This window comes from Phoca vitulina, unplaced genomic scaffold (genome assembly GCF_004348235.1).
Source record: "Phoca vitulina isolate PV1807 unplaced genomic scaffold, GSC_HSeal_1.0 scaffold1, whole genome shotgun sequence".
NCBI lineage: Eukaryota > Metazoa > Chordata > Mammalia > Carnivora > Phocidae > Phoca > Phoca vitulina.
The window spans coordinates 59200005-59225640 of NW_022589704.1; the positions used below are offsets into that span (position 1 = coordinate 59200005).

The 25636-nt window shown below is 43.7% G+C and overlaps 1 protein-coding gene and 1 long non-coding RNA gene across 5 annotated transcripts in view; one reads left to right on the forward strand and one right to left on the reverse strand.

The window, feature by feature from the left end:
- LOC116634586 overlaps window positions 1-3113 on the forward strand; it is an 81039-nt gene extending 77926 nt beyond the window's left edge. For both annotated transcript variants that reach the window (XR_004300002.1, XR_004300001.1), the window contains one exon: window positions 540-3113. This is a non-coding gene — a long non-coding RNA (uncharacterized LOC116634586). The remainder of the gene's footprint in view (window positions 1-539) is intronic.
- ITGA6 (integrin subunit alpha 6) overlaps window positions 1-25636 on the reverse strand; it is a 73282-nt gene that overhangs the window by 9419 nt on the left and 38227 nt on the right. For 2 of the 3 annotated variants that reach the window (XM_032407953.1, XM_032407962.1), the window contains exons 5-23: window positions 25187-25318; window positions 21954-22164; window positions 21050-21243; window positions 20815-20903; window positions 20023-20141; window positions 14541-14639; window positions 14261-14322; window positions 9885-10045; window positions 9566-9709; window positions 8179-8294; window positions 7850-8039; window positions 7681-7764; window positions 7507-7586; window positions 7280-7357; window positions 7090-7192; window positions 5552-5725; window positions 3522-3620; window positions 3320-3430; window positions 3122-3220 (exon numbers count right to left, since the gene is read on the reverse strand). In XM_032407953.1, coding sequence (XP_032263844.1) covers window positions 3122-3220; window positions 3320-3430; window positions 3522-3620; window positions 5552-5725; window positions 7090-7192; window positions 7280-7357; window positions 7507-7586; window positions 7681-7764; window positions 7850-8039; window positions 8179-8294; window positions 9566-9709; window positions 9885-10045; window positions 14261-14322; window positions 14541-14639; window positions 20023-20141; window positions 20815-20903; window positions 21050-21243; window positions 21954-22164; window positions 25187-25318 — 2345 coding nt within the window. The remainder of the gene's footprint in view (window positions 1-3121; window positions 3221-3319; window positions 3431-3521; window positions 3621-5551; window positions 5726-7089; window positions 7193-7279; window positions 7358-7506; window positions 7587-7680; window positions 7765-7849; window positions 8040-8178; window positions 8295-9565; window positions 9710-9884; window positions 10046-14260; window positions 14323-14540; window positions 14640-20022; window positions 20142-20814; window positions 20904-21049; window positions 21244-21953; window positions 22165-25186; window positions 25319-25636) is intronic. The other variant, XM_032407970.1, reaches the window with a different exon arrangement.

Here is a 25636-nt window from a genome sequence, read left to right on the forward strand (position 1 = left end):
GCGTTCCTCGTATCAGAAACCCATCTTGTAAAAGGATCCATATCTCAAATTCTCCGAATTTAGAGCCGAAAGAAGAAAATCACATTGCCCTGAAGAATGATGTGCCTTTTACCTACTATATTTTATCTCTGGCAGCCAGAAAGCAGATACTCTTTTCCAACTTCCTTAGGAATGAAGTGGGGGATATAGAAATAGAACCAATAACAATCCCTTCCTCGGCTCAATTCAACAATTATCTCCTGGTTCACATGGACCATGAAATTCTTAACAGTTCACATGGCGTATCTTATCAAACTTTGGCTTCTCTAGCATTTGTGCAGGGAAGGCAGACAGTGTGTCCTTAATAAGTGCTTGTAAACTGGATGGATTTCATGGATGCTGAAATGTAACCATTTTATCTGGTTCAGTTAGGTGACCAGCTCTCTCAGACTTTGTTCTAACAGGGTGTTGAAAGTGTTATATCGAGAAGTGAACACAAAACTCTTAAAATTGGTTGGGTTATAAGGAAACTAAAAGGGTTTTTTCCTTCCTTTTTAAAGCCAGGATTAGAATAAAAGCAAGAAGTTTTAATATGAAGACCAAAAGACAAGACTGAATTACCCCACCTCCTCTGCTTCTATCTCCAAAAAAAAATGATCTTCGGGCTGGAAAATGCAACAGATGAACCAAGATAAAGATAAAACTGAAACCCACAATAAGTGAGGGAATAAAAAAGGAAAGCATCCTAACACATGAATTAAACTTAAATCCTTAGGCCCAGAAAAAGTACACTCTAAAATACTGAAGAAACCTGTATACAGGACATCGGAGCTGTTGTCGCTCAGAAATCAGAGTCAACAGAAGAGGTACCAGAAGACTAGAGGCAAGAAAACATCTCTGTTTTCAAGACAAATGCACTCTAGATACAAGACATTAATCCATTCATGTATCCACCAATTATTAAACCAAGGAGGATCACAGCAGAGATCCCAATTCCCATTAGCATGCCTGAGTTCTCCAAGCCCTTACATGTAATGCCCAAGAGAAGCTCACTTGCATTTGTGACCCAGCCGCTAGACTGGATACCAACACCCCAGTGCCATCATCTTCCAGCCAACAAGAGCACTTGCTGAGGGCTTGAGCCCAACGTCTGGTCTCCCCTCCACATGCCCGCCAGTCCTAGGACCCTGAGGGAGAGACAACCTTTCTTGGGTTGTTTTCTCATCTGAATTTGAGATCTGGGGACTTAATGGGAAGCAAGTGTTACAGAGTTAAGAACAGGAGCCCTGAAACCAGACCAGTTTACAGGTTTCAATTCAGGACCCCACCGGCATCCCCTGCTGTGCCTGCTTCCTTTTTTGGAAAATGAGTACATCTACCTTGTCATTCTGAGGTTTAGAGGACTACGGATAATTAATGCATTATTAATGTCTGTCCCTTCCCTCTAAATTGTGTGTTCTTTCCCCAGCTCTAAAAACTCAGTGATTCTCCAGGTTGCTGGTTGCAAGTTTCAGAAAGCTATGGCTGCCGCCTCCAGTCAGAGGGGCAGAAAAGGGCTTCTCAGGGAGGTTCTGTTCAGTTGATAGTCTCTTACGATGCCTTATTGGTAAGAGGCAGGAAGGTGAGCTGGAGTAGCATGCAGAGATGATCTAAGGCCAGGGTGACCGGATGTCCTGGTGAGCCTGGGACAGTCCTGATTTATAACCCTTGTCCCAGCATCCTGCCCAGTTTAGCATCTGCCCCAGACAAACATCTCTGGGTTTGGATGATAGATTTTAACAGCCAGGGATCACTGTATTCAGAAACCAGTGCTCAGGGAGGCTCACTGCACTTTCAACTGGCTCAAAGGTCCGAAGCCAAAACTTCCATTGGCACATCAGTAGATCAGCTGAAGTGATCAGTACGTCACAGTCTTTTTCTCCATTCAATCTCTTTTGCAAAACACTCTGGTCCATGACATGCAGGCATTGTATCTCAAGAGCATGACACAAGCCCCTGTGGGCTCCAGACCCCCACAAGGAACCCTTCACAGTGAGCCCCCACAGCCACTGCCCCCAGTTCTGTTCAGTACTTTTCTCAGTTGCCTGGATGAGGACATAGAAGCTGTGCTTCTCAACTTTGAAAAAGATAAAGGGATAGAAAGCTAAGAGAGGGCAAATGATCAAGAGTCAGAACTACTTTGTGAACTGAAACGACAGACCACAAGCCAACCACCTAAAACAGGAGATATTTAAAGGCATGCATTTAGATTTTTAAAAACTGCTCAAGGATGGGATATGGGAGCTATAGCTTGACAACACATCCCGCTGGAAACACTTGGAAGTTTCAGCAGAACAGAAACACAAAAACAGTAGCTGCTGGAAGTACAAACACAATCTTCTGTGTACACCGAGAAACCAAGTTTTAGGCTGACTGATAGCAGCGTGGGGCCGCGGTGTTGGGACGTAAAGGCCTCACGGTGAGCCGAGCGAGGCAGATCACACATCCGTGCCCTGCCCGCCCAGGAGTCACACTGCCGGACCAGGGCCAGCCCAGGAAGGAGAGGGCCTGGCCTGACGGGTAGCTGAAGAGCTGGAGGCTCTGCTCTGAACAGAATGAGAGACCTGTCCAAGGGGCATGCCCGTTTCCTTCAGTTACTCCAAAGGCTGCTACATGGCTAAGAGAAAGGACTTATTTTGGGCTTGTTCCAAGGGGCATAACCAGGGACTGATCTTGTAAGATTCAACTCTGGATTCATATATATAAAGAGATCGTTTCTAATAACTACAGCTGGCCACACATGCCATGAGCTACTCCATAAAGTGGTGGTTACCATCATGGGGACACTCCGGCAGTGGCTACAGCACGGGGATAGTTTATGACCTGGGGTTTCTATAGAGGTGGGAGGTGCACCCATTCTTTCTCAAATCTACCATGTGCACTGCAGAACTAGACGATCCTAGATGTTCTCCTTTTTCCAGTGATTCTGTTAAAATACAGCTTGGAGTGGAAGCCCCTTAGGGCCTCATCGGACTTCTCCTTAATGGGGGTAACAGGGTTGTGAGGGGGAGGACTGCCAAGGTAGCGTGTCCTCAGGCTGCGGGCGTGCGGTGGAGAAGGAGTGATAGGCTCTGAACTCTGGGAAGGCAGAACAACCTCTCACCTGAGTGCCTGCGTTTGGCAGCTTGATGTTCTCGGCGGCGGCGGCTACATCAATGGAAGCCCGCGTGAGAATGTCCAAGTAGTTCATTTTGGAATATTCCTGTTTGGAGACAAAGTTAGCAAATGTGTTTAGGAAGTGAGAAAGGTCCTAAGAGATAGCGAATTGACTTCCAGGGACAGCCTCGAGGCAGAGCCGAACCTCTAGAAACGTGCTGTTCCATAACCTCGAGCGCAGAACGACAGAGGCCTTGCTGTCCAGCCCTCGCAGCGGGCAGCTTATGTTCACGCAGTTCACGTTCATGCTGCAGTTCTGGGGAGAAAAGGGTGGTAGTTAAAATCCAACAGTAAGGGGCATCCTGCCACCGTCTGCCCAATATTCACGGCTGTTGAAAAATACTTACAAGAGTCTGATATTTTCTTTCAGCAAATAAAGAAAATTTTCCGCTATCATCTATCTGTTTTTCAGCAATTTCTCGTTTCCTTCTTGAGTTGTGAGACTCCTGAAAAGAAATTATATCCAAAATAGTTCGACTTAATGTAAAGGTCACTACTGCATAGACCTCCTTCCAAATGGTGCCAAATTCACATAGTCAACAATTAATATTTTCCCATCTCCTGTCACCAAAGGCACAGAAACAATTTAAGTGTAAAATCCACAAATGTTCCCATCTCATTGCAAGTTTATTGATTCAGGTAGTTTATTCCCACTCTGACTTTAAAACTCAGGTGAAGAGAAAGCGGGCTTTCTTTGTTCTTCTGTCTCCTCACCAAACTGAGCATCCCGAGATCAGGCATCACATCCCATCCCTATATCCCTAGCACCCAGCTCAGTAACTAACGCATGGTAAAAAGTCAGCACATCTTGAATAAATAAATGACACCGACGAACGGAAAAAAGCAAAAGAATGAGTATGTGACCTATTCAAAGTAGAATCCTGAAAACTAACCCACGTAAGTAGTTTTAAGATAGCATTTTCCTTAAGATAGGATTAAGAGTGCGGGCGCCTGGGTGGCTCCCTCGTTAAGCGTCTGCCTTCAGCTCAGGTCATGGTCCCAGGGTCCTGGGATCGAGCCCCGCATCGGGCTCCCTGCTCAGCGGGAAGGCTGCTTCTCCCTCTCCCACTCCCACTGCTTGTGTTCCCTCTCTCGCTGTGTCTGTCAAATAAATAAAATCTTTAAAAAAGAAAAAGATAGGATTAAGAGTCATGGACCATCTTGTTTCTCAAAGTTGATGAACAGAGGATCCTTCTATAAGCTGCCAACTGTGAACGCTGAGCATACTGTCACCTCAGAACTTAAAAGAAACAGAGTAGCTCCCTTACTGTGATCTACTGAAAGTCAGCCCTCAACACATGAAAAAAAAGAAGAAGAAGAAAAGAGACAGACGTGTGCTAACAAAGCAGATCATCACACTGGAACATAAGGAATAAACCAGGAATGTCCGTGTGCAGCGCAGAGTGGTTGTGAGTACAGGCTTTGACAACAGGCAGCGCTGAGCCTGAATGCACAATCTGCCTCTTGACTGCTGAGTGCTTCTTAAAATGTTCATCGCTCTAAATCTCAATTTTTCTCATCTGTGAAATGGTAGGGATAAGAAAAATACCTCAAAGGACTATGAAGAGAATGAAATGAGAAAAAGCAAATAAAATGCTTAGCACAGTGCCTGAGACCCAATCAACACTTGATAAATATTAACTATTAAAAAATAAGGGGTGCCTGGGTGAGATCAGGCATCTGCCTTCGGCTCAGGTCATGGTCCCAGGGTCCTGGGATCGAGCCCCGCATCGGGCTCCCTGCTCAGCAGGAAGCCTGCTTCTCCCTCTCCCACTCCCCCTGCTTGTGTTCCCTCTCTCATTGTCTCTCTCTGTCAAATAAATAAATAAAATCTTTTAAAAAAATAAAAATAAAATAGCCACTAGCCGGGGTGCCTGGGTGGCTCAGTCGTTAAGTGCCTGCCTTCGGCTCAGGTCATGATCTCAGGCTCCTGGGATCGAGCCCGCATGGGACTCCCTGTGTGTGCTTGTTCTCTCTCTCAAATAAATCTTTTTTAAAAATAAATAAGAATGAAAGCTTTGAAGGTCTCTTGCTAAAGTGCCAGTATCTTTTGTAATGAGTTTGGTTATATTGGGAGTGAACACTGGCCCACCCCAGAAGCACATCCCGGTCCTCTTTATAGGTCATACTGGGTCCTAAAACTCCAGAAAACGTCATTTCCTTCAACAAGCACTCAATCACCCTGACTGATGTGCCATAATGGTAGCCAATCAGCAGAAATCCTCAGCCTGACTTGGTTACTCAACTATAAGAGAAACTGTGACACCAAAGAAGTCAGCACACCACCATGTCACTTTCCTCAGGAAAGTAAGGATTTTCCCCACAAAAGTCTGCTTCCCTTATTTACACTATGAAGACAGAGGGTAAATCAACATACCTTTAGGTTCAGGAAGTTTATTTCACTTCGTGGCTCACAAGCTATGTTTTCCAATCCTTTGGATTCTACTTTCACCAAATAAAGCAACCATTTGCCGTTGCTAATTTCTTTTGGCCACTGGATATTCAAGGTTGCTGTGCCAAGGTTTTTAAGAGGTTTACCCAAGTTAATTACCTGTTAGGAAATAATACGTATTATATCTCAGTGTAATTCTCTCAATATAAAATTAAGTAGCAGCTCCTGTGGCCAAGGGGGGGAAAAAAAAGGAAATATCTGGCATAATCCTCCAATGAAAGTATAGGCTCCAAAAATAGACTACAGATAGACAAGGGCCTCCACAGTAGAGATGCATGCCTAGGCAAGGTAAAAGAGAAACGATTGCTCCTTTAACCCAGGAACTACTGTGTGCAAGAGAATCTGCAGCGTAGATAGGCCATGCTCTCAACATGCTCTGGGAGGGTCACGGGGGTCTGTGAGTCGCTCTGTAACCGGCCTGCCCGGCAGAGGAGTCTGGGCCACGGCGGCGCGCCAGCAGCCTGCTCCGGGGAAGCCCCACCTTATGCCGAAGCCAAGCTGCCCCTGTCTCCTACTACAAGGGGGCGCTTGGGGAGCAACTGAGAGCCTGAGTGAAACCGTTAATGATGGCCGTGAATCAGGAGTCCGAGCCGGGAACACAGCAACTTCCTGCAGCGGAAGCCAAATCAGGAGTGAGCTGTGTGTGTGCGAGGCAGGACTGCCGTGGGCTCCAGAGACACCTCCTCGCTGCTGCCGCCGCTGCTCCCTGTCACAGCTGTGTCTGCAATGCTGAGACACACAGAGCGGAACTCAGCCCCTCACCCCGCGGGAGTCAGGGGTGGGCCCTTCTTGCCATCTCAGACTTTTGCCTCCACCATGGCCACTGTGCTGTCTTGGCATGCTTGAGCCATGCAGACCCAAACCCACAGATGAGTTAAGAGCCACTTCTGCACCATGCGCTTATGTTCACCCAACTGGGCTGAGAGTCACTGGGATTCTTGCTTAGAAATGCTTCAGAACAAGCATGAGTGTCCTCACGGGCGCTGGGCTTGTAAAACGTGAGGGAACACGAACCACATGCGCTAAGAGACAGGACTTCACGATGGAAGAAGAAAACCCTAACACATTCTAAAGCCAGGTATCAATTACTTTGAGATTTGTGTCACAGACAGACTCGGGGCGGGGGGCGGGGGGGATTCCTTTGTCTCTGCACCACTTATACATGAAAACGCTCTAATAAGAAAATGACCAAACTGAACTGGATTTTGAACAAAGTCCATGTTGAATGACAGTTGTGTTCTCCGTTCTGGAGGACAAAATTTTTACGGTAAGCCAGTATGTGCTTTAAACATTGGTGAACTCACTTTTAACTGAGGATTTATCATGCTTATTAGTATTTATTAATGTTGATATTACATATTAAAGTTACATATTCACATTTACTAAAATTATATTACATATATTATCAGATATAGTATATGTTCACTTTTGGTATATATAAAAGACCAACCGCTGCAACTTACCCTGAACTCATACTCTATTAAACTTCCCACCTCATCTTCAGATTTCATAGCTTGCTCACCGACAACTGTACCTCCAAAATACACCTGGGAAGGTTTAGCAACTCTGTTAAATTAAAAAACACCAGTTTTAGCGAGGATTGTGAATGGTTCTTTTAAACTCTGATTTGTTATGCTAAACACAAACACTTACCCAGAGACCGATAAAAGCAGCTCAATAACCACTTTTGCTGTAGCTGTAATTGAAGCCAAATTATCTTGATTGCTTGTTCTGAAAATGAAAAGGAAACAATAGGGTTTCATTTTAACAGTCAGTTTTCTCATTACAATTACACTTCTTTTATGAGTCAGAGCAGAGCCAATTCATTGGCTGTGTTTTCGTGAAATAATTCTGAATGGGAAGGTTGAAGTAGTTCTTACGTTTCCAACTTCATATTAATATCCAGATCTGTGGTGTCAAAGGTGACCTCAGTTGTACTTAAAATCAAATAAAAAGTCACCTGCAGGACAGAAACAGACGTTAACACAGAGCAAGCACGCCGAGCCCGCGCCGGCGTGAAACAGCACGACGCGGTATGCGAAGGCATCACCTACACTAGAATTTCTTTTGAAAGGATTTCCAAGCTCACAGTCCGCTTGCGAGCCGTTCTGATTGGCAACACAACTCAGCTGCTTCTCCTGCAACAGAAAAACACGAGCTCACCGGCCGCTCACGGGCCCCCGAGGCCGCCGTCTGCCCCCCCGCTGCCGTGAGACCGCTTACAGGGAAAGCCCGCAGTTCTCGGTACGCCGAGTAAGTGAGAGTGTCGGGAAAAGCTGCCACGAGCTTCGCCTCATGAGCGTCATCTCCGTCTTTCGCGGGCGCCCTTGGATCGGAAGGGCCGTTGGTCACTGTTATTTCTAAAGCAATGTCCTTCTGGTCTTTCAGAACTAGTTCCGGTACGCCTTTCCGACTATAACACACACACACACACACACACACACACACACACACACACAAAAACAAAACAAAAACGACAAAGAGCTCAGTACGTTTTCAGTAACCCACTGCAAAGCCAGTCATTTTTGCTTGGAAGACAGAGTGAGTCTTACACTGGTAAGTAAGAAAACTTGTCTTGATTTCCTTCTCGGGTACAAAATTTATATTCTAGTTTAAGGTTGCTGTTACATACATTGTCGTCTCCACATCCCTCTTTTAAGAAGTGCACCTGGAGGAAAACAAAACCATTGTTGATTTGGGTTTTTTTTAATTTTTATTTTTTTAATTTAAATTCAATTAACACATGATGTATTATTGGTTTCAGCGGTAGAGGTCAGTGATTCATCAGTCTTATGTAACACCCAGTGCTCATCACATCTCGTGCCCTCCTTAAGGTCCATCACCCAATCACCCCATCCCCCCACCCCCTCCCCCTCCAGCAACCCTGTTTGTTTCCTAAGATTAAGTCCCTTAGGGTTTGTCTCCCTCTCTGGTAAAAACAAAACCACCGCAACAGTGACAGCCTTTCCCTGTTCAACAGCTACCATAGCAGAAGCTTCAAACGTACTCTGCCCTGCATCCAGTGCCTTTAAGGGACCCGTCTTGAACAGAGCTGTGTTGTAAGAACACTCCGACCAGGCCACTGAGGTATAGTCAAGAGCATGAGCCCTGCAGCCACACAGGCCCACCTTCCAAACCTGGCTCTGCCACACACTTAGCCTTGGGGCTTTGGGCAAGTCACTTAACCTTTCAGAGTCCAAGTGTCACCACTGGTGATATGGGGATGCCACCAGCCGACTTTACAGGGATACTGTAAGTACCAATAATAGTGATGACGCTCTGTCAGGGGGCCGTCAGAACCAAGAGCCACAGAGCGGACGCTCCGGCACCGACTGGGTTTTGACAGCAGGTGCAGCAATGCCAGATCAGGATGCCACAGGTCCCCAGCCTGTTCTCGTGTCTCAGCCACCCTAAACCCTAGCAAATAGGCCCCACCTCACAGGAGGCATAGAGCAAGCCATATAATAGGAATTGTCTTCCTAAGATTACATGCGCTACATTAGCCACTAAATGACTATTTCATGGCTAAGGAACTTTATATTCCTTGATTTAACGTTCAGACTAACAAGTTTATTTTCTACATTTTAATGTTCTCAGTGGTAAAATGCAGTGTATTTTTCTTTCTAGCAAATGGCCATAGGAGAAACTTGATGTGAGAATGAGTTCTGCCAATTATACTCTCAGTAAGTCTCCGTAAGGCCAAAAATTATTAAGAACAATACTCTCTGGCTCCAAATTATATTCCATGTATTTCTATATTTGTTGTCAATTTGGGAAACAAATCTCAAACAAACTCGGCATATATTAAAAAGCCTATTTATAATACAAAGGAATGGACTTTAAAAAAGCAAATCACTAGTCCTCCTGCCTTCAGACACATGCGATGTAGCATAATAATGTGGCAGAAGCTTTGGCAATACAAAAGTCAGGAAGACTTACATCTCTGTGAACTGTCTTGGGTTCGTTTGAATTCAGAATGGGAAGAATCTCTGGAAGTGAGTTCACTCTCCTCCGCGTGTTTGGCTCTTGGATCTCTACTGAAGCAGTTATGGGAATGGGACGCAGTTTATCTCGGATATTTTCCTGAAAAGTATGCAGAGTGAAGCATGGTATCAACGCTACTGGGGAGCTCCAAACAATGCTTTCTTTTGTCCTGAATAAGAGGCTGCTGGTGTAAGGTTCAGAGATCCAGCTATGCCACCATAAAACCCAGCTGCTGTCCCCTCTAACGACCAACCTGACTGGTGGCGGGCCTCACCTGGAGCCAGAGGGTCTCCTCTATGCACTCCTTCTGCTTCTGCCTGGTCAGAGTTAGCTCTTGAGTATACTTGGGCTCAGAGCCTTGGTTTCGAAAGTGAACTCTTGATGATAGCCCAGATTTCCTTCTCTCCTTTTCAGCCTCGAGTGTGCCCAAAATGGCTAGATAAAATAAACAAAATCCTATGAACTTCGAGTATATCCATGCACAGTTCAGCTGTAAGGACAGGGAGTTGCCTTTTACGTCATTCTGATTCCTTGTAGATTACTTTTCCCACTGCCCTTGTTACTGTTCACATTTCCTGGGAATGTACATTTTGACTGATTTATGGCGTTTCAGGTCAAGCTGTCCTTTCCTGCCCGATGGTAAGAGTTTGTGAAGTTAAATTTCCACTGGGCCACCTGGGGGAGCTCGAGAATCAGTTAGAAGCTCTGAGCAGCTGATCCAAGGATTTCTGGCTAAACTTCAGGAACTCCGAGCACTAAAGACAACGGGGGACCCAGCACTCCTGAAAGGCCTGCACTGACTCCCATTCAGCAGTCTGTTGCTTATGTGGCCCCATTCAGCAGCAGCTTCTCCTCAGGTCTGTTGGGCATTCAGAACCTCAAGCCCCAGCCAGACCTACTTAACCAGAATCTGCATTTGAACAGGACCATCAGGTGGTTCTTAGACACATTAAAGGTTAAGAAGCACTGATAAAGGATAGTTGTCTAAAATGGGAATAATACATATTAGAGATAGAGGAGTCTTTTGACAACAGGAGGAGACTTTATTTAAGAGAAATGAAAGGTAAAACACATTCCTTTTAGAGTCTAGAGGGCCCATTTGCCAGCTACTGTATCTCCCACACCAAAGTTTCCAACCTCCAAAGGCCTAGAAGGCACATCCTGTTCTCGATTACCTCTACTAATGGTGCTCAGAGGCAAGCCAGGATTTGGATGATCAAAATCTCATTTCTCCACTTCAGAATGCATTCTTTGCTGGTTTGCTGGATGTAGTTACCATGTTTCTTTATGGGATCATATTTAAATTACTCACATTCATTCATTCATCACTAATCATCAGAAGGGGAAGCAAACCAAAGTGTGTATAGGGCCAGAGAAGGCAGCCTTAAGGAAAAATATCTCCAGAAAACGCAGAATGTGAATCACCCATGTTCTAATATGCATGTTGGAGTTCCGAAGAGGCCTCAGAGAGCATCTACTTTAACACCCTCCTCTTGAAGAAATGGAGGCCCACAGGTAGGTGACTGGCCCAGGATCATACAGTGAGGGGCAGAGGTGGTGCCAGCTTCGAAGTCTCTGTCACAAATACACAAGACAGCTGCTTTATAAAGCCTCTTAGATGTCCAGGTTTCCACTTGCTCCAGGCCTCTGCATGAGTCGCTCTCTTCCTCTGCCAGCTGGACCCTGGCCCTCTCCACCTCCCCCTGATTGCCTAACTCTGCTCCTCCTTCGGATCTCAGTGTGGACATCACTTCCTCCGGGGGGACGTTCCTGACCTCTCCTGGGGGATCGGACGGTATCCCGTTTCCCCACTTGCTACCCTTGGCCGCTTCGCTGTGACTGCCCCACCGCAAAGGCGTGGACGGGGACCCCATCAGTCTGCTCGCCACCGTGTTCCCCAGCAACGGGACAACACCTGATGTAAGTATGATTTTAGAACAGCTGAACGGAAGTGGGAGAGACCGGCACCACATCAACACACACACCAGTGCACACAGAGACACGCACACAAACAATAGGATGTTATTCTTACGCCGAAACAATAGCTACCGAGATACGCAAGACCAAAATTTAGAGACACTGACAGTTTCGATAGTAATTTGTGCCAAATGGAACGTGCCTCCATTTTAGCCTTGTAGCCTTGACATCATCCATTTATCAATGACCTGTTAACTTCACAACGAACCAGACGAAGGCTCACATGCTGAGTGCCCCTCACGGCAAAAGCAGGGGGAGGGTGTGGGTGCATTAAAACCGTTTATCTACCAAGCCCACTCTAACCTTCCCTAACCCTCCAGACAGTTCACATCATCTTAAAATCCTTGCAGGCCACCTTTGCTGACCTTTTGAGAGGCAAGCCAAGTAGAATACTCATTAAGGCTCAATTATAAATATCTGCATGTATGGAACACCACATCTGAGGACCACCGAGTTAAAACAGCCTGATCAAACAATAAGCTCACATTCTCAGACACTGGGAATGGATTTTAGATGGATTCACTTATGCAGCTTGGTGGAAGTTCTATTTGATTTAGAATTTCCCAGTACTGTGGAACTACACGCAAGGAAAAACAGGGTCCCTCTAAACATCTTCACAGAAAAAAGTTCTATCCACGATAGGCCATCAGTAAACACTCAGCTAACAGAGTCGTAAACAAACACTTCGTTAATGGCACAGTTACTGAACATGAAATCAATACATAGGGCATCAAATGCTGCATTAAAGCTAGAACAAAATTTGTGATTTTATGAAAATGATTGACGTGAGGGAAGACAAGGACAGCTCTGATGAGACGTCACATCTACGGTCAGAGTGGTGTGGGACAATGACAGACTCCTAGAATAAAAATGTTTCCCCATTTCCTCTCCTCATCTAATCAAAGAATCACAATTTCTCCTTGTCTCTCTAGTCTACTCCAAACACAATGGTGAAACGCCTGTTATCCAAACAGGCAAGTGTAAGGTATCGCGTTTGGGTAGACATAACGCAAACAATACTAAGTGTGTGGGAAATCCTAGAAGACGTTTTCTTCTCCATGAAAGCCGTGCCAGGAATCGTTTCCAATACTCAATGAAAGACCAGCCACATCAAAAGGCAAAGTGAAAGACCGCCACCGCCCTGTGCACAAACTGACACAGCGGCACCAAGCACGCGTCCCAGCAAGGTCGGGAGATCCCTGGGAGGGACGCTACGGCAGGGGACAGCCCAGCAGAGGGGCCAAAAAGGCTGAGGGAGGCAAAGCAACTGCCTGAGGATGGCTTAAAATACGGAAAGGAAAAGTGCGCCTATGACAAGGTGAACTGCGGGAAGACAGACCTATTTGCCAAATTCTGGGATATTAAAAGGGTATCTTCAATAAAGAAAACAGAGTAATACTTTACGTAACCAGAAGGAAACTTAAGAAAACTCATTACCTCAAGGTAAAGTAAAAACTGCAAACCACCCTATCCCTCAAGAAGGCTTCCCGTGGTGGCAGGCTACGCCGTCATACGGGGCCGCCGGGACCGTCGCCAGACCCAGGATGGAGCTCACCCTCACTCTTTGTACTTGCTCTTTGGGGAAAAGCTTTTCTTTAAATTCCCACGTCCCAGGGCGCCTGGGTGGCTCAGTCGGTTAAGCGTCTGCCTTCGGCTCGGGTCATGATCCCGGGGTCCTGGGATGGAGCCCCGCATCGGGCTCCCTGCTCGGCGGGAGGCCTGCTTCTCCCTCTCCCTCTGCCTGCCGCTCTGCCTACTTGTGCTCTCTGTCAAATAAATAAATAAAATCTTAAAAAAAATTCCCATGTCCCCATCTTCAGCCCAGAGCGGGAGTAGGGGGCTTACACCTAAAAACATACGGCTGTTACTAACACCTACCACAGAAGGCTCTGGTGATGATCACCACTGTTAGAGTGTCATGAGCCTTGTCTAAACCTGCAGCAGAACAGTCTGTTTGGGTTATAAAGAAAGGAGGCCGCGTAATACCTTATAAATGATAGATGGCCTTAGCCACAGTATCTCCTCTGCTCTCCACCACAATCCCATGTAGGAATTCCTATTAGAGCCATTTTTATTACTGATAGGGAAATGAAAACTCCAGTGTTGAGACTTGCGCTGTGCTGCGGGCTGAGCCAGCCTCGGAGCTGCAACCCAGAGCGGAGCCCAGGGCTCTGCGTCCTCAAGACCAGCCTGCCAGTCCCCCAGGAGCCTGCTTGCAGGGGCACGGCGTGGGTGTCCTGGGCCGGGGAGGCCTCTGGGAGGGGGCCACGCAGTGAGGAGACACTAAGCCAGCAACTCTGCGCGATGCTCAGGCTCCGTACTCGCTCTCCAAAACCACCGCCCACCACCTCACAACCGCAAAACCAGTTTTCCACGTTGCTCTTCAAAGGCAGAAATGGAGGAAACGGTTGTGGTAGCAAATGAGTACTTTTCCAAGGCCTGCTGTCCTAAACCATCTGCTCTGGAAAATTCAAATGAGGACCAAATGGAGAGTTATCCCCTCCTGTGCTTCGCCCTCCTGATTAAAGAGAAGACAGCAGATCCACTGAATTCCTTATGCAAGAATTTATGAACCCAGCTTGGCCACTGCAGTTTTATTTTTCTGTTACTTACGCATTACTTTCCACCTGGCAGACAGAACATACATAATTTTTAAAGGTACTGGGTACTTACTTATCGAAGGATTGTAACCTGTGGGTTTGGCAGTGTATTCAAAACAGGCCTTCACCTTGAGGCTGTACAAAATCAAACACATATTCCTTAAAAGATGCACTGCTGTAGTAGGAAAAAAAAAACAAACCACCCCATGGTCCCCAGGTCTCAAAGCCCCCCACTGCCCACGGATGAGCAACATGTGGTATGTTCACTGGACAGATTCCCTGTCCCCTTACTGTTGCCTGCAGCTCCTCAGAGCGACAGGGCCACCCTACAGCAGGGCTATGAGAGCTCTCACCATATCCCGCTGGGCGCCCCACAGAATGTTTTCTGGCGGAGATCAATCGTGCTTGGTGTCACGGTGACCGTTTTCTGAATATTAATCACAGGCCGGGACCTGAAAACAAAGGAGTAAAACACAGGCTCAGCCTTCTGCTACGTTCAGTGTGAGATGAATCCACATGCGATCAGCCGCCTACTATATCTTAAAAACCACAGAGGGGAAAAACGTTCCCCCATTTCTAAAGAAAAGAACGGTTAGCAGATACCATTTAAAACCCGATGATACAAATTTTACCCAAACATTTTAAATATAACATTTATTTCTGATTATAAAGTGTTGTGTTATCTTAACAGAAGTTTTTAAATGGAAAGGAACATGGGCAATTTGCAAAAGTTCTAGAGTTTTCAGGCAAATATTAATGGCTCCGTCCCCACCCAAACCCCCAAGTGGCCTGGTATGTCCTTCCAGACACCGCTCAGTGCTGCTTTTCCCCACTGACATTTCAGTGGCCTTCTCCTGCCTCGCCACAGATCTAGTTCCCTGTCTCTCAGGCTGGTGGTTCTGCTCTGCCCCCATGCAACAGCACGGATTCAACCGGTCCCTGGCGGGTAGACGCTTACACTGTTTCTAGGCTTGCAGCTCTGACTAACCTCCTTGGACACGTTTCTAGGCACACATGTGAATTTCCCGGTAGGATAAACTCCTAGCAGAACTTCAGCGTTGAAGAATATGTGCATGTTTAATTAGGAGTAATCTTGCCAAAATACCTTCCAAAAAGGTTAAAAACCCACATACACCTACTACCAGGGACGTTCACTATCAGGGTTTCTACATACACATGAATTTTAGGAATACAGGCAAACCTGAGCTGACAGGGCTCCATCCTACAAACATCTGCCCTTCTTGGAACCTCCTGCCAGCAGAAGGAACTATAACTTTTCCACCCCCACGGGATCTCCGTAAGCAAACGCTTCATGCCCTCTGCCTTTCCCGTCTCTGCTCTGCCTAACCCCAACCTCGCAAACACACGCAAGCAGCTGGAATCCCACACCTTTGGCCCTTCTCACCATACAAAAACATCTCTGCTCTCCCTTCCAGCTTTTCCCCTACCTCCCACAGCCAAAGGTGTCGCCACCAGCCTAGGTCCTGACCTCCGCCACAGGTACAACAAATCCAAGGATATGGTGCAAGTGGGATGGGGAGAGAGGCCCCTCTCATCCGTGTCACTCCCCAGCCAGAACTCAGAATGGGTTCCATGGTTTCATTACCACATGGATCCAGTTAGACTGACTTTAGTGGGCTTCTGGTAACCCAGCCATCCTGGGGAAGATAGGAAAATGCATTCGAAATCCCAGACAGCAAGCTGGAACTTCTGGAATCAGTCTGTCGAGAGGCTAGAGAAGACACGGGTACGTTCATGGGCAAGGTGCGAGCCTGTAGAAGGACAAATGCTGCCCACATTCCTGTTTCTACATTTCCTTCTATCTCAATTGTTTACCTTTCTATTGTTACTTTAGACAGCTGCTAGTTTCTAAGATACCAGATACATTCCTAATTAAAGTTTTGAGAGCATATTTAGAGGCAAAAATCCACGCAAATATCTTAAAACCAATTGCTAGAGATGCAAGAATGTTTTATATATCATAGTATTAAGGCCTTAATGTGACATAGATATCAGAAGGAAATAATACACACTTCTGCCTAAAACGTTTTTATTTGTTTTTTATTTAAAATCCTTTTGTTTTTTTTAGTAATCTCTACACCCATCCCAGGACTCAAACTCAAGACCCTGAGATCAAGAGTCGCATGCTCTTCCAACCGAGCAAGGCAGGCACCCCTTATTTCTGCTTTTTTAAACATAACAACAAAAACAATTTTGAGTGCACAGTACATTATGAATCAGGAAAAATGTGCCTTAACACATAAAGCAAATCTTACTGGTTCAGCTACCTCTTGTTTGATTAGCATGTATTTATGAACTACCCTGAAGTACTAATATGATTTAGTGGGAAAAATGCCCAGACGCTGGGATCCTGTGCTCCCAGGATCCAGCCTCCAAAGCTTAAGCAGTCCTGGGCCTCCCTTTCCTCATTTGTAAAATAAGGGAATTGGGTTCTCCTTTTTTTAATGAAAGGATTTTAAAATTTACTTTTGTGCTGTCTCTGAGGAAAGAAGGAACAAGTTCACAGGGTTCATACTCAACCTACTTATTAGGACAGGAAAATAATATTTTAATATATACCAGCTATATTCAGAAGCAAATATTTAACTCACTAAAAATAGGTTATGTGCTGAGAAAACATGGTAACCAAATTTTGGTACAGGAAGTCAAGTCTTCTTGATACCTGAGGGCTATACCTCAACTAGAAGGGCAAACTGCATTTTGAGGAATGTTCTATATTCTTTCACCTTTTAAAAACACTGAATATTTTAAGGGGTGCCTGGGTGGCACAATCCGTTAAGCACCCAACTCTTGGTTTTGGCTTGGGTCACGACCTCAGGGTCGTGGAATCAAGCCCCGTGATGGACTCCACGTTCAGCGCAGAGTCTACTTGAGATCCTCTCCCTGTCCCTCTGCCCCTCATGCTTGTGCTTGTGTGTGCGCTCTCCCCAAAATAAATAAATCTTAATAAATAAACATTGAATATTTTAAGATTAATACCTATATGAACAAAGAGAAACAGGCATATAAAGGTAGTGTTTGAGAACCACCAGACAGAACACAGGCTGAACGCTTTAACCTCAGAGGGCACACAGTACCACACACGGCGTCTCCAGTGGGACAGCTCAGAAGGTCACTGGGTTCCTAGGACAGATACGTATCACCACCAACACAAACCACTACGGATCTATCCATGTTTTCGCAAGGTCTCTCTTTTCTCAATCACGTACACACAGTTCATTTAACTTTTTTTTAACTTCCTTTTTCCTCACTAACATCTCAGATACACCCTTTTCTACTTCTTTTCACGTCTCCTACTCTTGTCACCTGTAACTTCTGTGGTGGTTCTTCGTTTTCCCATGAAATGGCTTTCATAGATCTTGCCATCTAACCAGAAAACTTTTTCTATGATATCCTACGCTACATTCTCTCTATATATATACTGTATACTTTTTTTTAAATATTATTCTCTTCAGAAGTGTCCTCCTGGCGTCAGTTTCTTACAAGACTCAGGGGTTTGGCTTAGGATTATATTTTAGATGTTGAGGCTACATCTCTACCTGACACTCTTCTGGAAGTCTGCAGGGCAATGGTGGGGGTTTTTTCCCCTTTAGGGTTTCACTGTACATTAACAACCATTTAAAATATCTTTAAAGAGGGGCGCCTGGGTGGCTCAGTCGGTTAAGTGTCTGCCTTCCTGGTCCTGGGATCGAGCCCCGCATCGGGCTCCCTGCTCAGTGGGAAGCCTGCCTCTCCCTCTCACTTTGCCCCTCCCCCCTGCTTGTGCTTTCTCTCACTCTTGCTCTCTCAAATAAATAAAATCTTTACAAAAATAAAATAAATAATATATCTTTAAAGATAGTCTTTAAGATAAAAATAAATTCGTTTTATAATTATGTAAAATATTCACCTGATAAAAAAAATAAACCTATAAAAACAATATCTAACCAAATTAGTCTAGCTGATATCTCTGTCTTGTCCAATTTATTCACTACCATTCCCTATGAGTAACTATATATGTATACTGTTTGTATTGTAACTATCCATTAAAATTTATTGAGATTGGGTTTCTAAAAATATTTACAATATTTCAGGTACATTTGAAAGAAAATATAATTTTTATTATGATGGTTTACAGTTTGATATGTACTTACATTCTCTACTTTATTGGTTATATTTTTAGGTCTTTTTATTCTTGCTATTTTTGTCCTTTTGATCTGTCTTGAATTACAAAAGGTATATTAAAATAGTCTCTCTTCACATAAAAAAAAACTGTAAAGTCAAATAGTTAAAAAAAAAAAAAAAGAAAGAAAAAAAGATAAACCCAAATGGTTAATTCTAACAATCCAAGAAATGCAAATTCAGCAAAAATGGGGTCACAGAGCACATGGGCAAAAAGCGAATAGATTCATCATGTTCGATGCTGTTCAGGATGTGAGGAAATAGGCTTTCTCACAGCTTGCTGCCATGAGAATAAACTGTCACGACCTCTCTGTAGATACCTGTATTAATACAAAAATGTGCTTACCTGTATCCCAGGAATTCTATTTCTAGGAATTTTTCTTAAGGAAAAAAACAACCACATAGAGATGTATAATATTCTGTAGCACATTATTTACATTAGCTAAAGGTCAGAGACTAAAAATTCTATCAATTGAAGATTAAATGCATATAACGGAATAATATCTTGTTAGAAAAAATAAGATGGATGTGTCTATACTGACAAGGAGAGATAACCAAGAGAGATTAGAGTTTTAAGAACCAGGCTAGAGAAGAGCAGTTGAGAATGGCTCTTTGATGATGCCCTTGAAGCAGAAAGATACCCAAAACTATCCGAAGTTGTTCTGTGGAATTTGGGAATATTGGGGAATTTGCATTCTCCACAATTATGTATTAAAACTTTTTTACAAGAATGTGCTATTTTTAAAATTAAAAATGAAATAAATGATGTTAAATGGGGATTCCCGGCAGTGATGAAATTTGCTAGGAAAAAGGGGACTTATGCAAAGCTGATGGGCAAACCGAGGCAGCCTTTCTGGAGGTCATTTTGGTGACTCTGAATCTAAAGTCTGAAAACACATATGCCCTTCCACTCAGCAAATTGACTTTTAGGAATTTATCATGAGGAAATAATTCAGGACATGAACAAAAGTAAGGATGTCTGCCAGCCTGTCTATCATGAAAAAAACAAAACGAACAAACCTGGAAAGGAACATAAATATCCAAGGATGGTGTGGCGATGGTTAAATAAACTAGACCCAGCCATATGGCACCTTACAGGCAGCCATTAACTTCATCTCAGAAAAGTGCTCGAGGACAGGGAAAAAGCCCCCGTGTGCTATAAACTCACTGACATGAGGAAAGTCCACCAGGCATTACAAAACAAACAAAAGCAGATCACAAAACAATATGTACGTTGTGAGCTCAGTTTTGTTAAATACACATGTGCATTCACAGAACACAAAAGACTAAAAGGATATAGACCAAAATTTTGGAGCTAATGGATAGGGAAAGACAGGGGATTCTTATTTCCTTCCTTATATTCTTTGTACTGTCAAATTTTGTGTTTCCTCTTTTATCAAAACATAAGGTTTTAAAAGTACCTATGCAGTACAAATTTTCACCAGTTCTGATTTTTTCTCAATTCAAAATTAGTAAGGCATTACAAAATAGGTTTTTATCACATTGTTATACCACTCTTAAAAGAAAAATCTTCAAAATCCATATAAACCTTTGACTTTGAAATATAGATATTATGATTTTCAATTAAAAAGATCAAAATCTGAATGGAACCTGAATACTGAACATACTTAACTGAAGTCAGAGATCACACACCTGAACACAGCTACTGAGTCTGAGAGGGAACCAACAGCAACATCAGGGTAGGAATTTCTATCAAGGTCCATATTTCCAGCAATTGAATATCCAAAATAAGGGGATTTACCCTCAAGAATCTGAAATAAACAGGGCATCAGAATGAACAATGGGCCAACAAAATGAGCTTCTCGATGCCTTGAAAAAGCCCCATGCTTCCTCATAAACTGAAGCTCAAGAGTTTACTTATAAATTATACTAAATTATAAATTATAAGTACACATATGCTCCAACACTTCATACATTTCATAGAAGTCATCTGATTTACATTCTATCTCAAAGGATACAAGGGCCAATTTTTGATGAGTTTCTTTACTATATACCAAACCTCTCTACCTGCCCTCCAAATGTCTTATTTTCCTCAAAAGCAATTTTTAATTTTTGGCATCTCAATCCTCCATGTAATCACAATCATCTATTTCATTTGCCCCATTTTGCCTCCAGTTATTATGCTACTAAAGGAAAGATGTCACATTTCCATCTATTTATGCTGTCTGGGTAAAATTGTCTTTTCCTTCGGATTACTTTGATTCCTAATTTATCTAAGAAATTTTATAAATAAACGCAACGATGTGCTTATTTTAAATCTGTTTTCAAGCTATCTTTTAATACTACATTTAAAAAAAACCCACAAATCTATTATAGATTTGTAAATAAAGCATGAGTAGCGTGAAAATGCACATAAACCCAAATATCCTATTACAAGGCAAAAAGCTGAGACCCTTATTGTAGAAACCCAGGCCGTTTGGTTACCTGTGTTGGCTTGGTATTTATTCCATTCGGGGATCCGTGATAGATGAAAACCTTTCCCTTATCATCGTAGGGAGCTCCAACTGCAATATCTGTGGACAACATCACATTTCAACAAACACGACACTTTTAAAATGTTCCAGGACGACGTTTCATAATAAGATGCCATAAGCACTCATTATTTTAGACAATCAATCTGCCAATGAGCATCATAACTATCTCACCATCTATGACCTACCTGGGTAGCCATCTTGATTAATATCGCCAATATTTTTTACTGCAATGCCAAACATAGAATCTTTGGTTCCATTAAGACGAATTGGCTTGACTTTATTCCACCTGCCTTGCTGGTTAATGTAAACATACACAGCACCTCCAACTTCTCCATCTCTATCAAAATACTGTGGGGCTCCAATAATTATATCTTGCCACCTAAAAACATAACGAGGGATAAAACTGAACCATCAGCTAAAATACCAGCAAGCTCACAGAGAATGCCATCAGCCGAGGTACTAAGGACACAGAGACAGGATGCAGAAAGGAACTCAAATCTGGAATTGATTTCTCACCCATTAAAACATTTTTGTAGGTGTGTTTATGTAATGTTTAGATAATGTAATGTTTAGGCATGTAAGTGTTTATGTTTAGGTAAAACGTTTTACACAGTAGCCTACAATAAATGCCCAGAGGAAGATATCAACGGTAAGAACCTGAAGACCGTCCCCAAGTTAGAACGAGAGTGCACAGACTCTGCTCCCCTCCACCTGCCACCCAAACTGGCACCACCAGACATAACTATTACTTTGTCACCGATCCCTATTTTTAAAAGGACATTCTGGATGCTCAAACAGCCCCTTAAGAAGCACAGAAGAACCACATAGGTGTCATTTTTCGAGTTAATGTTTTTCCATATGTTAATTCTCACAGACCCATGATCCCAAAACATGAGTAAAAATTGAAAATGTAAATTACCTGAGGAGGGTTATGAATGTCTGCTGCCAAAATACAAGGGATAAAGATGTGGCAACAAAAATATTCTTTCAGAGTCAACTAACCTGAAAGGATGGCTCTTCTCAAGACTGAAAAATGCCCAAGAACCAACGATTTCTTGGCGGATATAAAGTAACCGAAGATGCTCTTACCCATCACTGTTAAGGTCCGCCACTGCCACGTCATAACCGAAGGAAGAAGCCAGACCTTCCCCATCAAAGATGTACTCAGGGAGAAGATGTGCAGACTTCGTGTCCCTTTTTAGCAAAACCACAGCTCCACTGTGATTGGCTCTTGGAGCACCAGACACGAAAGTGATCTCATCTTTAGAAACAATACCTTTTCCTGAGTCCAAAGAAAAGCCTAGAAAAAAACAAAATAATAGTTCACGTCACCCTGTATTTCAGGAGTATCTAACATGGTAACTCCATCACTACCTTTGCCTCTGGCTTCCCACCCCTCTCCTTCAGGGCCTCTCTAGCAGCTCTCGTATTTACAACACGGAAGAGTTTGACCCAAGTACAAGGCAGTAGGCTAGGTCATGGCTTTCTACGGAAACATACGAAGACTTCTGAAGGAAAGCACCTATGCTACTTAGCAGATGTCTAACTTGAATCATGCATCTCAAGCTGTTCGTACTCCATTTTAATACAGGAACTGTGGTAAAGGAGTTGAAGCTAGATCCTAAGTTATCACTGGAAACTACACACAGAGATACAACCAGACACAACATACCTGAGTGCATGTTATAGGGTTCTGCTACAACGTACTGATTAGTAACTTCCACATTCATCAGTCTCCTTGGTAATACAAACGCTAACATCATTCATATATCACAGACAGCATCAGTACTGGGGACCAACTTAATTCTCAGACACAAACATGCAAACAAGACCATGACTGGTGAGACAGAGTATTTGAGAACCTAGTATAAACAATAGAGGTGAGCAAGTTGTCACTGATGACAATTACATACTTGTTCAGAGGGCAGAAAATGTTAGACGCCTAATTATAAAGCATCAGGTGGGGTGTCAGATAACAGACTGAGATCTGGCAGCAAGTGAACATAAATGCCTACATCAAAACCACTCAAATTAAGCACATCTTGCTCTAGAAAGGTGAGGCAGATGCAGAATAGGGTAAGCTCACCCTTTTTTATTCTGATTTATAAAAAGCTTCACCACTACTGTTGCAGTTCTCAAACTGTGAAAGTGAGTTGCAAAATATGATGAGCTCCAAGTTTAGAATAGGTGATGTAACTAAATCCAGCTCTGACAACCATCGGGCAGCAGAGCCTCAACCATGGCATGCTTTTCACGTGTGCTTCACTTGAAATGAAATAGAAAAGAAAAAAGATTTATGCTCTGTATGGATCCAAAAAAAAAATTTTTTTTTTTAATGACCATGACCAAGACAATTGATTTGTCATCTCAGAGGTCACAAACCTAGGTAGCTATTCATCATCACATCAGGGGATGTGCCGGGCTGCTCCCTGGGAGGCTGTGTTTTATAAACAAACTGATCAGGATCTGTGTAGGAAACGCTGGTCAAAAACAGCAGGCCTGGACACATGCGCGGAACGGAAGAGATCGAAGAGAAGGCAATTACGCTTCGTAAGAGGTACGAGGAGGCCACCGCCGCATCCGGCGAGCCAGCCTCCTCGCCAGCTTCCGAAACCTCAAGCAGATCATTTTCTTCCTCAAGCCCACTATGTTTTGAAACGACAGATCCACAGACAGCATGGACAACAAAAACGTAACAATACAAGGCATCTGCTTTTGAGGCAATCCATTCTTAAAAGGGGCAAATGTGTTTAATAAAAAATGCTGAATCTTTTCAAATGCTCCAAGAACAGCTATGTTTCTAAAATCCACAGGCATCTATCTTAGAGACCGAAGTGTTGGGGTTCTTGACCATTATATGGAATTTCAATTTACAAATACTTCTCATCATAAATAACCCCTAAATAACATATTTGATGAGAGGCTGCCTGTTAAAATATGTTCAAATAAAATGCAGGTGTATGAATGGTATTCACCCTGAAAAGCCATACTGAGACTGCGAACGGCTGGCGTCTGCGTCCCACCCCTGTCCTGCAAAGCCACTGACCCAGCACTCACACACCCAGCCGCTTCCCACCCTGCCTCATCTTCATGAGCCTTCCTTTCCTTGGCTGAGGGATGAGCAACTGTGTGACCTTGGCCTAGGAAATTAATCTCCCCAGGTCATACTTTTTTTCATTAGCAAAAGAGGGATAATCACACTGATTTTATAACATCGTTGGGAAGGTCAGGTAAGACATGAACAGCAGTAAATACAGCACATGGTTGGCACTTAACAAGTTTAACTTTTCTCTGCCCTCTTCTAAGCAAGCCTTCACACCAGATTTTTAATTTGGAGGGAGAGGGAGTGTCTGAAAAGTTGTGTCTTTTTTTTTTTTTAATTAACAGTACCATTCATGCATATCTATATAATTAGAACATTTTAAGAATATGCTTACTAACACGTCGTTTAGAATTATTCTTATGTTTTTACTTTTACCTTCCATTGTTCCAGTAACATCTCTAGCACAGGGGTACTTTAAAAAAAATAGTTTACTATTTAGGTTTAGGAGACTTTTTACATTTTTTTCCAAGAAATGCACAGTAATTATTCTTTATGTCAACTCATACCAAGAATTAAAGCTTTTAAAAGCCTTTGTGTAATTACCATAATGCACATGAATCATTTAGGACACCCATTAGTAATGCAAACGAGCCTTAGGAGTTAGGGAATTGGCACTTAGACACAATCTGGGGGTCCTCCAAGCTGCTCTAGCAGTCCTGCTCAGCTTCTGCTGGAAAGCCACCGTGCCACCCGCCAGGGGCCCTGTGACAGGGGGGCCCCAGTCCAGAAGCAGAGCCGACCCTTGCAGAAGAGCAGTCACGAAGGAAGGACCTGGAGGTCTTGACCTGCCACTTCAGAGTAACTTCATGAACGTAGCTCTTAAGAGTATCTCTAGAAAGAGGCACTGGAGGGAGAGAGGAGGCAGCTCAGCTTATTGCTGACATCCATGCATTTCCCCTCCCCCGGCTGCACCAATGCCTGTTTTTGGTTACAGAGGCCGACGCTAGCTCAAGACACAGACTTCCACTCGGGACAATTTTAGGAGACAGTGAGTTTCCTCCCACCCTGACGGAGCCCAGGTCAGAAGGGAAGGGTGCCAAGCATCACCCAGGTTACCTCAGGATCACTAAAGCTTAAATCCAGTTCCCATCAATGCAGCCACAGGCCCCTGGCTCCACCTGGCCTATTCTCATCCTCGAGGTCCAGGGGGGGTCCTGGGAGGACAGGGTCGCACTGAGGCATCTGGAAAGGCAGGCATGCCTGCTGCGCTCTTTCCTACCTAAGTAACTGTTAGCGGGAACAGGAACCAGACTTTCGTCATGGTCAGTCTCTCCACCAACTTCATAAGGCCCATCTTCAAAGATGTTCATGTCAAAAAAAGTGTTATTCTTTTGCTCTACGCGAACGATGCCTAAAGAAATGAAATGGCAAAAAACAACAAAAAAACATGAAGATGGAACAAAATAAAAGAGATGGTTCCTAATAAACATGCCTCATGTTAGCACAATAAGGACAGGAAGAAGAGTCTGGAGGAAGAAGGGCAAAGGAAAGAGAGGGCTTTTGAGGTTATTACAGTTAAAAAATCATGTTATGTGAATTTTCTTAAAGAAATTTGTTCTAGTAATAAAAAAAGATGGCCCGTGCATTTTTAGGAATTCTCTCTATAATGCCACAAAACCAGATGGAAAACGAAATGTTTACTTCATTAACTAAATCTACAGAAAGTAAC